This window comes from Canis lupus, chromosome 14, assembly GCF_011100685.1.
Source record: "Canis lupus familiaris isolate Mischka breed German Shepherd chromosome 14, alternate assembly UU_Cfam_GSD_1.0, whole genome shotgun sequence".
Classification (NCBI taxonomy): Eukaryota; Metazoa; Chordata; class Mammalia; order Carnivora; family Canidae; genus Canis; species Canis lupus.
In genome coordinates, this window is record NC_049235.1 from 26,082,603 (window position 1) to 26,097,871 (window position 15,269).

At 35.2% G+C, this 15,269-nt stretch overlaps 1 protein-coding gene and 1 long non-coding RNA gene across 8 annotated transcripts in view; one reads left to right on the plus strand and one right to left on the minus strand.

Annotated features, from left to right (window-relative positions):
• PHF14 (PHD finger protein 14) overlaps positions 1-3,283 on the plus strand; it is a 216,754-nt gene extending 213,471 nt beyond the window's left edge. For both annotated transcript variants that reach the window (XM_038556947.1, XM_038556948.1), the window contains one exon: positions 3,082-3,283. In XM_038556947.1, the coding sequence (XP_038412875.1) occupies positions 3,082-3,156 (75 nt within the window). In that variant the 3' untranslated portion in view covers positions 3,157-3,283. The remainder of the gene's footprint in view (positions 1-3,081) is intronic.
• Positions 1-15,269, minus strand: part of LOC111098772 — a 62,507-nt gene that overhangs the window by 32,953 nt on the left and 14,285 nt on the right. For all 6 annotated transcript variants that reach the window (XR_005369471.1, XR_005369472.1, XR_005369473.1 and 3 more), the window contains exon 2: positions 11,611-11,755. This is a non-coding gene — a long non-coding RNA (uncharacterized LOC111098772). The remainder of the gene's footprint in view (positions 1-11,610; positions 11,756-15,269) is intronic.

Genomic DNA, 15,269 nt, shown 5'->3' on the forward strand with positions numbered 1-15,269 from the left:
TGCTCACTGCTCAGAACACTTCATGAAACAAATGTCAAAATTGTCAGGACTGTCACTAAGAAAATGATCCGTGTAGCAAGGGTCTTCTTTCACTGGGAAACAAACAGATGTCGTATCTCAGCAAAGAGTAACAAAAACCTGCCATTTATCAGAAGAAATTTTTGCCTGCCCTTAATATCTAATAGTGAAGAAATACTTTGATAAAAAGCTTCCTTTCTTTGCAGTTTTATTCATTATGCAATCATTTGTCAATGATATTTGGTTTGCTGCCTGAGCTATTTTAATGATTTTATTAATCTTAATTGCTTATAAAGTTCTTATACAAGTTGACCTGTAATGCTGGAAACACAAATCAGTACTTCCAAAAAAAAACACAAAAAACAAAACAAAACAAACAAACAAACAAAAACAAACAAACAAACAAAGCAACCTCTAAAATCCTTTCTGGAGCTTTATTGTGTCTAATCCTAATGTTTTTATTTATAATAATAAAATCTGTTAGTCTGTTACTGTTATTTTCATTATTTTGATGGTGTTCTACTATAGCAGTTACAGTGTGTTAGGGTTAAATGCCTTTTCCTCCCCTTCATAATCCTCTTCATCCAAATCACGATTACTCTTGTACAAAGGAAAAAAGAGGGTGGATCTTGTTATCTATGGAAATAGTCTAAAGGCATAAAAAGGTAGGATATGTCCTCAGCATAAAGAAAAATGTGGAACAGTTCTTCACCTGTCCTGAACAGGAGACAATGTTACAAGAGACATGCATTTATAAACTACAGTTGACCCTTGAATAATGCAGGGGGGCTTCAGTGTGCCAACAACATGCATGTGACTTTTCACTCACCCCAAATTTAACTAACATAGACTACCATTGACCAGAAGCCTTAGTGATAACATAAAGAGTTGATTAATACATACTTTGTTAAGTAAGCTAGAAATACTGAGAAAATCAGAAGGAAGAGAAAATACATTTTCAGTACTGTATTTATTGAAAAAAAAATCTATATAGTTCAAAACTGTGTTGTTCAATGGTCAATTATTACAGAAACAATTCAACAAGAAGGCTGGCATAAGAATTTTAGTTAAATATGAAAGTGTATAGATACTTCCTAGTCCTCAGGGTTATTAGCCTTTACATTTCCATTTTGACTTAGAGCATTATTTTGACTTAGAGCATTATTGAAGGTTGCTAGGGAAAGCAAGATAACCAAGCTTATTAAACCAGTACATCATGTCAATGTGGGAACTTAGACTGTGCACATAAAAAAGGTTCCATTCCTGTCTTATAAATCAAAGGATATGAGCTTGATAGTGGCTATTTTTGGCTAATGTTGCTTCAAACATTTTTGCTTATTTTTGTTTTCAGTACTGTTCTAGTAAGTCTATTGGTTAAGAAGAATGCTTTTCCAAGTTACATATTAGTTTAGGCAGACTTCTCTTTTATTCATTTTTTACTCCACTGTTACACATAATTCAGAAAACATTTATTGTATTCCAACTATACTAAGTATGCCCTGTTGATGGTAAGAATATAAAAAAAAAAAAAAGCCCTGCCTTGAGGAATATATAACTAAATTCAGTGCTACCTAACAGAAAATGTCTTGCCCTTTACCTGCTGATTTAACTCTTCCTGTCAATGTCTCACTCGAAGAAGACAGTGGAAAGTACAGAGCAAGATGGCTTTTTACTAGGATCTAAGCAAAATGTAATAATCTCTAGAAACTCATGTCCACTAGTGGAAGCTACCTGTTTAAGAGTGAGTCGAACATAATAATATCTCTGTTCAGTAAAGAGAAATTGGAAAAAAATTAAACATACAGTGCCTATTATGCTTAGAAAAATATTACATTGCCAAAATGACATTCAAAACTCCATCTCTTGTATGCCACATATTTATAAATGGTTCCAGTTGGATAATAATATTGATAATTTCTCCACTTCTCTGGTGTTGACAAAAGTCTAAATCACAGATGCTGGCGAGCTTCGAGAGAGTCCGTGTATAAAGGAAGCATTCTCCATCTTAATGTTTATAGGCAAGGATGTGGTTTTTCATGGGAAACAAATATATATGCCTTGATTTGCATTTACTTGATAATGTCAATTTACTAAAGCAGAGCTCAACAATTATTTACTTGAATTTGGTTTTATATGATTCAGAGATAGAGGGTGATGTATTTGATGATACTGGTATTACTGTTGTCTAGAGATACTTAAGAAATTTCCCTTCATGCTTTAATTAATTCAATAGAAGAGACGGTGCTTTTTACCTTCAGTTAATAAAAATTAAAGATCTTGATAAATATTAGAAATATTAGGAAAACAAGACTGCTTTATACTTTGTATTGTTGAAGAAATATAGATGATGAAATGGGTTACAAATTGTAAGATGAAATATTTTTCCATATTCTTCATTATGCTTTGGAGGTCATCATTTAATATTGAACACAAGATACACTTCATTCCTATGGAGACTGACATTATGAAGTCACTTCATTTATTCACCATGTTTCACAGGAATCTGCTGTGAATTATGAAGCCACCACTTAGAATCGAAACTGTAGAAGATTGTAAGCATTCGATAGCCTGACATGCCCATGTTTCCTATTTTAGAGCTGACTGATCTTCAGATAACATATGGTGGTACAAGTAATTGGAAAATTGGCAGACCTGTCAAGGAAGTATGCTAGATGAGACAAAAACACTATGCTGGAGCACATAAAGTGTCTCAGAAGTTAAATTTATTTTTATCAAACAGTGAAGTAAAAATATACCTGATTCACCTCCTTCAAAAGGACACTTTTTGTGGGCAGGGGATTTCAAAAGTAATTTTTTGGTCATTAATTAAGTTGCCTTTAAAAACGTATAGCAAATTTTAGTGAATGTGTAGTATAAGAGAACATCCACTGTAAATATTTGAATGTTACATAATTTTACCATTTTGTTTCTAGCCTTTTTTCTAGGATTACCAGAATCACCATAGTTAATTCTTCAGAGAAACAGAATGAAAAATGTATTAAGTATAGCTGATAAAATGCCCTAAAGTTTATATTTTAATGTTTTCTAAAATTTATTTCACAGGAAGATGAAAATGAAGCTGAAAGAAAAAATATATCTCAGGAGCTCAGCATGGAACAGAAAAATCCAAAGAAATAAAGGATTTTCTGTAGTGTTTTGAAAAGTTTGCAACTTATGTAGTAGCAGATAAAATTTCTAATTGTAAAATGTTAAATTGTAAAATCTAATTTGCAAAATGTTCTCAATAAAGTCGTTGAAAATGAAATAGGAACTTGCATTTAGAATTTGTATGTTTTCTAAAGCATGTCTCTTGTCTCTAACCTATCTGTAAGTATGAATACATCTGGATGACCTAAACAAATTTCCAACAGTCATTTTTCCCCCTTAGTAGTCTCTGTTGTCTTCTTCAAGCACTTTAACAGAATCCTAACTATTAGTATAAGTACCATATACCGTAGTATATGAACCAACATAGTTCAAACATGAACAGAGAACACTTGATGCGAAAACACTTAAGACCAAACAGTGCCCCACAAGATGAAATACCATTTTGTGATTTCATCAACTTATGTATGACTTACTACTCTGGGATTGCAGGTCAAGGCTAAAAAGAAATAATTTAGCATTCTCTGCAGCAGGAGTACCATGACTTCTAATTCATAAAATACTAAGGACCTACTATTTACTGTGCCCTACACACTTATACTGGACTTTTCAAGAACAGTTTTCCCATCTTTATTTCTTTGGCTTAGAAATGTTCTAAAATTCCTTTGATTCCTGTCTTTATCAGAGAGTTCTCATAACAAGACATTTTGCTTCCCCAGATTCTACTTCTTTAGCTACCATTTGCCAACTACAGCAGGAGCAACAAATCTACTTGCTATTTGCAGAGCCAAATGTTTTTGGCAGATGTCTTTGTTTGATTATTTAAGGCAGAGTTTCTTAAAATGAGAAGCAGAACTTTGGAGGACTTGTAAGAGAATGTCAGCATACAACTTCTTCCCTATGAGAAATGAAATCTGTGGACTTGCCCTGGAGCCATAGTTTTATCACATGCATCTGACAAGCTCAATAAAGGTATGACAGTGGGACATGCTGACAGTTATGATACAGTGAACCGAAATGGGAGAAACTACAAGTAGGCAAGATAGAAAATTCATTGATATATAGCCTCAACTAATGTTAACTGTGGATATCAGGAAAACAGCCATATCCCACATACTGAACTCCTTGGATGAATTTTGGAACAAAGACTTTGAGACAAATACCTGAGAAAGGCAGGCTGGAGTCTAAAGACAATCTTTACAATAAGCAAAAATAAATAAAATTTGACATTTTCCCTCATTTTTTTGTTTTTGAGTTACATCAGTCTATTTCAAAATACCCATATTCACGTAGATTGGAATTACATTAATGCAACTTTTTAAAATATTTTATTTATTCATGAAAGACACAGAGAGGCAGAGACACAGGCAGAGCGAGAAGCAGGCTCCATGCAGGGAGCCTGACGTGGGACTCGATCCCGGGTCTCCAGGATCACACCCTGGGCTGAAGGTGACGCTAAACCGCTGAGCCACCCAGGCTGCCCCATTAATGTAATTTTTGAAAAGCAGCAGTAATACGTTATTCACATCAGAGGTAGTACTTATTTATTATGTTGCAGGTACTGTGCTAAATGCTTACTGTACATTATGCCACTAATCATCCCTGCTAACATATAAGATGGTCACTATTCTTCCCATTTTCCAATGATCAATCTGAGGTTTAGATGGGTAATAAGCTAAGTTTATGTAGCTTGTAACTGGCATAGCAAGACATCAAACCCAAACAGTCTCACCCCAGAATTAATACCACAATTATTGTGGAAATAACCAATTACTACCACCCTCTTTCAATCCTCCCCAAAATGTACAGTCTTCCTTGTTAGCACTTCATTCATCACTTCTTTAGTTATGTCTATTCCCCAACTTCTTAGCCATGCTTAATATTATTTTGAAGACTCTGGCTTAAGTGAAATAAGTGAAATAATTATAACTACCATTCCACCTGCTTCAGAACAGGAGAATCCTGCTTTATCTTTTTTACACCAAGTTACAATGAAACAAGTATAACAAAACTTTTTGGCCATTTTTTTTTCCAGTAAACTTTATTCAATTGTTAGTGCACTGCCATCTCATCTCTTACTACTTTCGTTCCTAAAATAAGTTGTTGAATAGTATGAGAGGCATAGTGACACGCAGCCACCTGACCTTTTATTTTATTTTTTAATAAAGATTTTATTTATTTATTCATGAGAGACATGCACAGAGAGAGAGAGGTAGAGACACAGGCAGAGGGAGAAGCAGGCTCCGTGCAGGGAGCCTGACGAGGGACTCGATCCCGGGTCTCCAGGATCAGGCCCTGGGCTAAACCGCTGAGCCACCCGGGTTGCCCCATGACAGGCATTTTAAATATTTATATTTACAGGATAGCTTTAATCATTTAAAACTGTACTTTTCCTTTTTAAAATAAAAAAAAAATACCCCTGTTTTAGGACAGGGAGTGATAAAGTAGAATCACTGTAAATTTCCTTTAGGGATAATTTGCCATATGAACTTCCCAAAATTTTAGGATCCACACATTCATACTATCACTACATACATATAAATCCTGTTTTTTTTTAAGACTTATTTATTTATTCATGAGACACAGAAGAGAGAAAGCAGAGACATAGGCAGAGGGAGAAGCAGGCTCCCTGGGACTCAATCTCAGGACTCCAGGATCGTGCCTTGAGCCAAAGGGAGCCTCAACCACCACCCAGGTGTCTCCATATAGATCCTGTTGTCACCCTACAAGGCTGTCCACCTTATGTAACTGATTAGGTTGTATTTAATATGCAGATTATGCATATTTTGTTTAAGGTTTCATAAAATATTACATATTATAGTAGCTCAGGCTGCCATAACAAAATACCCCAGCCTGGGCAGATTAAACATCAGAAATTTATCCTTTCATAATTTGGGAGGCTAGAAGTTCCAGGTTTTCATTTCTGTTGAAGGCTCTTCCTGGCTTGCAGAAGGTGGCCTCACTGCCTCCTCACATGGGCTCTTGGTGCATCAGGAGCAAGAAAACAGGCAAGCTCTCTGGTTTCTTATAAGGACACTAATCCTGTCATCAGGATTCTAGCCTTATGACCTCACTAACCTTAATTATTTCCTTACTCCAATTACAGCCATCCTGGGGAGGTAGGGCTTCAGGATATAAATATGGGCGGTTGGGAGGGACACATCCAGTCCATAACCCATTGTTTAAGGAAGTCCCAGTGCCTCTGTTAATAACTACTCTAGTTAAAAAGCACAGGAGCAAACTCCCAATGAAATGTCTGTGACAGAGTGGATTATATAAAAACTACTATGCCACCTCCTCCAAAACACGAGAATTCTGCTTTATGTTTTGTACACTGAGTTATGATGGAACAAAATATTAGAAATGTTAATAACTGGAACATGATCTAAAACTGATTTCTAAAGAAGACAAACCATTGCACAATTGTATGTACCTGTTTTATCTCTGTACATCCCCATTCCTTAGCTTGTTTCCTAGCCCATGGAAGGTGTAACACTGCCACTGTAGGTCAGCCTGTGACTGACAATACAGACTACGTAAAGGACAAAATTCCTTTGTACCTCATGGTGCCTGTATAACCTCCACCCACTCGACTGAATTGTTCTTTCTTCATGTTAGTGTTTGGGCTCTATTTCTTCATATCTTTAGAAAACTTAAAACAACTTTACTCAGTACTTTTCTCTATCATACTTAACAACCAGCAGTTTTTTAAAAATTGTGTTCAGAATTCTAGTCTTTCCTCAGGTCTGTGAAGTAAACAGCAGACGTTGGAAGAGGTGTTAGGCTGTTCTCAAATGGAAACTGCTGAGCACTAAGATCTTAAATTCATTCAATAGAACTTTACTGGAACTTTCTACCTGCTGTGCACTGTCTATTACCAGGAATTTAATAACAAACTCCCTCTGCTGTCACTGTCTTGAAATTCTCAATACTTTTTAAATATGGGGCCCCACAGTTTTACTGTGCCCTGGGCCAAAGTACATACCAGGTACTACTAAACATATTGCTTTTACTCTTTAAATTAATTGTATTGGAGTATAGTTTACATACAATATCATACACACATTCTAAATGTACATATTGCATGAATCAGTAGGGTTTTTTTTTCCTTTTTATTGCTGAGTACTTTTTCATCATATGAATATACCACAATCTATATCCATTTGAACAGATATTACATAAAAGGAGATATTCAAATGGACAAGAAGTATCTGAAAATATGTTCAACATCATTTAGTTATCAGGAACATGCACATTAAAATCACAATTACCACTGTATACACACTAAAATATCTGTAATTATGTTGTCCAATACAGCAACCACTAGCCACATGTGGCTTGCATGAAAGAAGAATAAAGTGTCTCATTAATTTTATTCTGATTACATGCTGAAATGAAAATAAATTCAAATAGATCTGGCTAAAGAAAGTATACTATTAAAATAAATCTCCACTGTTTCCACTGTTTTAATGTAGTTGTCCATGTATTTTCCATTGTATTTCTATGGACGGTCCTGGGCTATAATTTAAAGTTTGATGATGAAATGCTGGTGCAGTTATGAAGCAAATAGAACTTATATAGAGGACTCAACTAACCTATGTTCAGACTCATGCCCCACAGAACTTCTGAATATTAAACGTGTTGTAAGTTGCTAGTTTTGTGGCAATTGTTATGCAGTAATAGAAAACAAATGAGACACTGCATAAGCAGTTGGGGATAGGCTGCTACTGTTGGCAAGTCTGGCATTCAACAGTGGTAACCGGATCTCCTTTTGGGAGTAAAGAGTAACGTGATGGAGTCCATACACAGCTCAATCCCTTTAGGATGGGCATTTTATTCATGAACCTATTGAGAATGTGATGCAGCCATGGAAAGAGGCTGGAAGACAGCTAAAGAAATTGTCATCTTGTCCACCTGATTCTTAGTACAAGTGTAAAATGGTACACTTTGAAAAGGGTTCAATTTTTGTATGAAGTCAAACATACACTTAATATGTGACCCCATACCTCCCCTATAGATTTTTACATAAGAGAAATGAAAATATATGCTTACACAAGTATTTGTTTACATGAATTACATATAGTTACATACATGAATTACATTTGTTCCAAGGACATTTTAAACAACCTTATAATATTCATAATTAGCTAAAAGCTGGAGACATTTTTTTTTCTTTTTAAGTAAAAGTTGCATTTTATAATGGTTATTCTCTTCAGAAACTATTTTTCACCCTAAGCTGTAGGGTATTGGAAAATTGGACATATTGTGCAGATTTGTAACAACAACAATATAAAGGACGAGAGTAATCACTACCTACAAAAAGATCCTGAATTTAAAAAGAAATTAAACAGCATAAAAATTTTCAAAAAATTCAGCTTTTGAAAAACAGTGTAATGCCTTATTTGAAAGCATTTCATGTAGTTAAAACTTTTTAATGACACCTTGTTCCGTTTTAATGATTTGTTTTGAATGACCTTTGCAGTTGAAAGTACATTTATATACAACCTAAATTTTTAAGTCATAACTATATCTTCTGGATAAATTCTGTCCCTTGCCATATGATTAGGGAGCTTAAGTGAGGGAGGGAAGTAAGATGTGCACCCAGTTGCTCAACTTGAAGCATATATGAACTACTTTTAGTTTCTATGAACTTTAAGTGTCTATGAACTTCAAGTTTTACTTCCCCACATCCCTAACAGTATATGCTCTTTCCAGGGTGTGACATTCTGATCATCCAGATGAAATGAGGTGAGTCTAGGTAGTTTTGCTTCTCTAACATTTTTTGGAAAATGACAATTACATTCTTATTGCTCACTTTGTTTTGTATATTCTTTCTGTAAATCACTAATGACTTTCCTTTAAGCTTAAACCATTAGAGACATCTGACATATCTGTACTCTCTTATATCTGTTAAAATCTGTCTTGTTTTTTTCCCAGATAGAACAATTGCTATTTAAGTTAAATGTATACAAAAACAAAACAGTTTCTTATAAATGCATCTCTCACATGACTATCTAAGATTTATTACAAAGTCCACTGAGAAAGAAGAATAAGTTCAGTTCATTGCACTGACATTTATTTCCCAATGCCTCGGGTCCCTGAGGCCTGCACGCATTTCGATCAGTTGGTTGGTAACACGGCGTGGGACCAGAGCAACTTACTCCTCCAGATAGTAGGCTAAGTAAGATTCACTCTGAATAGTGAAGGTTGATTAGAAACCTACTCCATTTCACATCACCTCAAGAAAACAATTTTTACCTAGCCACGATTGAACAAATTTCATCCCCATCCCAGCCTATCCTGAACAAACATAGCAGGTAATAAATGTTTTCCCGTGGTGAATTCAATGTGGAGTCTGTGGTTTTGTTATCTAGAGAGGAAGTTAAGTGCTAACAGCAGCAGCATGAAAACACATGGAACTATGGCATAATTCTGATTTGTTTTAGGAAAACTATTAATTTCCTTGTTACAAAGCCAAGTTAAGTACAACCCTTTAAAACTGTTGAACCATGAAAGCCATTTTCCTTAAGGGTTTTAAATTTGGGAACAGACTCATGAAATTTATAGCTTTAATGAGATATTCTTTGCCTGCAGTCAAAATGAAAGCTAGATCATTGGTTTCCCAGCATGACACCTATGTGTTCTTGTGTGCACTTGATATCATTAGGCTCATAATAACACAGCCAATATCACATTAATGTTTGAAAGGTTCGCTTTTGTCTCTTAGCTTATGTCTTTCATTTACACCTACAGCATGCTAAATATCTCTCTAGACAATAAGATATACTTTACCTTTATTGATACTGTCATTGCAGTAAAAAAAAAAAATCACTGTTTTCAAATCCATGTTTCAAGACACAAACAATAGATAAGGTTTCTACAAAACAATAATTGAATCATGTTGTATGTATAAGTTTGAAGATGATAATATCCCTTCTTGATACATAAGGAGGAGAAAATGTGGCTCTCCCTCATGCATGCCAGTTCCAACTATCATTTATAACATTGAGTCTAATTCCAAAGGTGATGCAAGCTCATTATTGCTTTTAAAGACAGATGAACTCTTTCAGCATATTCAGATTTCAGGACAGTGAGAAAGGCAGCTTATTAAATAGCATCAGAAAGAGGTAATAATCGTTGAAGGAATCTGTCATTCTATGCTCCATGGTGGAAAGAACATGGTGAAAGAGCTCTGAAGATTAATCAAGTCTATGGTTTGCAAAATATTTTTCTTATATAACACAATGTAATTCTGTGATTAAGGAACCTAATTCTGTAAGCTGTGCCCTCAAATTCATGCAAATATTTGAAGGTATCCTATCTGTAAATTTATGATGCCTCTACTATTTATTACCATCAACAATATCAGACATAAATACAAAAGTATAGAGAAGGTTACAATGAATCCCTATCTACTCATAACTGAGAGTCAACAATGCTTGAAATTTTGCCATGCTTGCTTTATATATGTTTCCTTTCTTTTTCACCTAATTATTTTAAAGCAGATCGCAGACTACAATGCCTTTTAACACATATTCTCCTTTCAACAATTTGCTTCTGATTGGATGTGTTTAACTTGTACATATTTTTCTCTGACAGATGAACATTTTGCTTTATTTTTTTAATACTGTGGGACTGTAGGGTAATATGTTCACGGAAGATCGGACCACAGTATATAGTCCGCCTTGTGCACTTCAGGCCACGCTTCTAGGGAGATTCAACAGAAGACACTTGGTCTGAATTTTTTTTTTTTTAATGGTGATGATATAAGAAGCAGAAATCACACAGACTCTTAATTCACATTTGCATTTTTGCACCTTAGGCAGAAAACTTGAACCAATCAGAGCTGCAAATCATAAAGGAGAGCACGTTTCAACCTCCAGAGCACTGTTGAACCAGGACGTCCTGATTATACTAACAAGGGACAAAACTGTGCATTCAGCAACGCCTCCAAACATGTATCTGGTTAGTAAAAATCAGATTAACAAATGGAACATCTGTTCAGGGTTATGATTATCTCTCCTTTTCTACACTATCTTTTTGGCAAGTATTGATTTGGGACTTAAAATTTTACATTTGGTTATGTGTAATTCTGGAAGTCATGAGCAGTCTTATGTAAAAAGTTTTAAGAGGCTGTTTGCTTTCAGTGCCCTTAGACACAGCCAATATATGCGTTCCTTCTTCCCTTGTCCCAGAGCCCAGGTCTGTCTTCCTTGGTGAACCATTTCTGCTCAAGACCTTTCCTTAAACCTGTATCTTTCCTAGATCCTCTAAAATCAAGTTCTCCCACTTGCCCTCAAATCCAGGATCACTTTCCCATGGAGTTCTACATTCTCCATTTGGTTATAACACACCAGAACAGCTGGTGAACATGATGAATAAATTCTTCATGAGTGTATTAGTCAGGCTAGGCTACGCTATACTGTGGAAACAAACAGTCCAGAAATCTCAGTCAGTGCCTTAAACCAACAAAAGTCTACTTCTCACCTGTATCACTGTCTGTGGCACTTCTTGCCAGTTCTTCAAGAACTGCCTCATGGATTTATATGTTCACACTGCAGCTTCAACATTTGAGTGTTCACCACTTGAAAGAGAGAGAAAGAAAAAGAGAAAGAGAGGGAAGAAAGAGAATCTGGTGAGAGAGATAAAAAACAGAAAATTGTCATGAGTAAGGCTTCCAACAGAGGTTCATGAAAGGGGCTATACAGATCACAGATGGAGAGCAGCTAAAGAAGCACAGAGGTGGAAAAATACTTCATACAAATAATACCTGAGTATTATATAATAATGATTCTATTAATAATTATAATTCATATTTATATGAATTATATTCATATTTATAATTTATATATAATTATATTATATATTTATATTTATATATGAATATGAATTATATTTATAATCACAATAAAATTACATTTTATATAATTTACATAATAAATTTATATGCTATATATTATATAGTTTATATAATAAATTATAATTATATATTATATATATTATATATATAAATTATATATATAATTATAATATAATTATAATTCTATAACAGAAGTATGTTATATAATATATAAATATCATTATTATTATTATTATTATTATTATTATTATATACCACATTGATACCTGGCTTTGAAGGCATGGGATTTTATCAGAAGTGGTAGTGGGAATAATGTTTTAGAGAGATGAAACAAGAATATGCAAAGATAATGAGTTTTCAAAGGTTAAAGATGATTCAGCATGTCTGGATCCAAGAGAAAGCAGGGCAGGAAGTGACAGGAGCTGCACCTAGGAAGAAAGGATGATGTATTCTTATGAAAGGTTTTGGGAGTTTCCTAAGGCACTTGGACTTAGTTCTGCAGAATTGGACATTTATTAAAATCAAACAGGGGTGATGGCTGTACAACACTGTGAATATAATTAATGCCACTGAATTATACACTTGAAAATAGCAAATTTTAGGGGCTCCTGGCTGCCCTGTTGATAGAGCATGTGACTCTTGATCTCAGGGTTGCAAGTTTAAGCCCTGTGTTGGGTGTAGAGATTACTTAAAAACAAAATCTTTTTTTTTTTTTTAAAGATTTTATTTATTCATGAGAGACAGAGAGAGAGGCAGAGAGAAGCAGGCTCTCTCAAGAGAGCCTGATGCAGGACTCGATCCCAGTACCCCGGGATCACAACCTGAGCCAAAGGCAGACACTCAACCACTGAGCCACCCAGGTGCCCCCAAAAAACAAAATCCTTAAAAAAAAATGTACAAAAATAAGATGGCAGATTTTATTATAGATAGAATACACATTTGAAAATATCAATAATGGGTTATACTAAAAATGATTTAACTGTACACTTTAAATCAATAAATTTTATGTTATATACATTATATCTCAATAATTTTATTTGAAAATGATTTAGGAAAAAAAAAAAAAGAAAATGATTTAGGCCTTAAAAAATAAAATCATATGAAGAGCTTTAAAAAAACCCTGACACTTGAGCCCCATCCAATGATCAATTAGGGCTGAATCTCTGGGGGTGGGCTGAACATTCAGCATCTTGAAGCACTCCAGGTGACTCTGATGTATGGTCATGGTGCAGGATCATTGCTGTAGACAATAAGGAACCAGTGAAGAATTTTAATCAGGGGAGTAACATGATCGAATCTGCATTTTAGGAACATAGATCCTTGACTTTTCTGCTCAGATCCTTTGGTAGCCAAACGAATGTGTATAGAGACTATAACGGCCTAAATCTGGAAACAACTCCAATGTCCCTTAGCTGACAAATGTCAAAATAAATTCTGGTATATTCATACAACAGAATACTATTCAGCAATAAAAGTTCCCACTACCTTGATCATACTAACTGTATTTCTGCTGCCTCAAGCTCTATTTTCCAAGGCAATATCTGCCCTTATTTCCTGTAGGCTTGTCTGCTGCCCATACAGGCTTCCCTATTAACAATTCTCCAATTGTCTCTCAAGACAGAAACCTCATTCATTTTTCCTCCATTTTTAAAAGTTATGATTTGCATATAGTAAAATTCACACTTTTAATGTACAGTTCTTTGTGTTTTGACATAACTACAGTCATTCTACCATCACAATTAAGGTAGAAAACAGTTTTATCACATCCCTGAGTTACCTTATGCTCCTTTATAGCCAACGGTCAATGTCTTCTCCCGACCCCCAACCTCTGGCAACTGCTCATCTATTTTCTGTCCATAGAGTTTTGCCTTTTTCAGAATGTCATAAAAATGGAATGCTGTAGTATATAGTTTTAGGTGGGGCTTCTTTCACTTAAAATAGTTCATTTGTGTTGTTTCATGTATCAGGAGTTAATTCCTTTTTACTGTTGAGAAGTGTTGATTGTACAGATATACCACAGTTTATATTACCCACTCACCAGTTGAGAGAAATCTGAGTGGTTTCCAGGTTTTGGTGATTATGAATACAGTTTCTATAAATATTTGTGTCTTTGTGGAAACATAATTTTTACTTCTCTTGGGTACCTAGAAGTGACGTGCTGGGTCATGTGGTAGGCATATATTTCACTTTGTACTATGCTACCAAGGTGTCTGCCAGAGTGACTGCAACATTTTACATCGCCACAAGCAATATATGATGGTTATAGGTGCTCCACATCTCCACATTCTCACCAGGACTTGGCATTTTATGTTTTGTTTTGCTTTCATTTTTTAGCCAAACAGGCATCTCACTGTGGTTTTACTTTGCACTTCCCTAATGACTAACAACTTTGAACGCTTTTTCATGTGCTATTTGTCACTTGTATATATTCTCTACGGAAGTGCTTGTTCATATCCTTTGCCTGTTTTTCTACTGGGTTGTTTACAAAGTTGTTTTTTAAATGTCCCTCATTGCTTTTCTCTAACTTTGACCCAGGCAGTTTTTCTTCTATTAAAATAATAAAATTTTCTTTTTCTATCATTAAATCTCCTTCTAGCTCCTGCTTTCAGGATCAATAAATAGTCTCCTCTTGTTATATTCAGCCACCTATCTCCCCTTATCTGAGGCCATTCTTTCTCTCACAAGGTTGAGGTCTTGAAAGTTACCTCTTAGTCTAATGAAGCTTTTGTCTCTGTTCTACTATGTCCTGCTCTGGACAATCCACACTTCCTTATAGATGTGTGTACTTCTAAACCTACTTTTAGCCAAAGCTATTTTGAATTGTCTCTTTTTCCTCTTTGTTCACCCAAATAGCCTTTTCTCTCTTTTTTTTTTCCCCCTTTCATGTTGAAGGTTTTCCTCAAATGTCTGGAAATCCTTGACAGCCCACTCATTCTAAAGAATGGGCACTGCGTATGCTATGTACGTGGGAAAAGGTTGTAGGTTGGTGAGATTCACTTCAGGAGGCATTGATAAATTAATAAAAGAATCGGGGATCCCTGGGTGGCTCAGCGGTTTGGCGCCTGCCTTCAACCGTGATCCTGGAGACCCGGGATCAAGTTCCACATCAGGCTCCCTGCATGGAGCCTGCTTCTCCCTCTGCCTGTGTCTCTGCCTCTCTTTCTCTCTGTGTCTCTCATGAATAAATAAAATCTTTTTAAAAAAATCTGTCAAAAGCCAGTACATCTCTGATTGTGTGTGTGTGTGTGTGTCTGTCTGTCTGACCATTTCCTCCAGGAAAAATGCT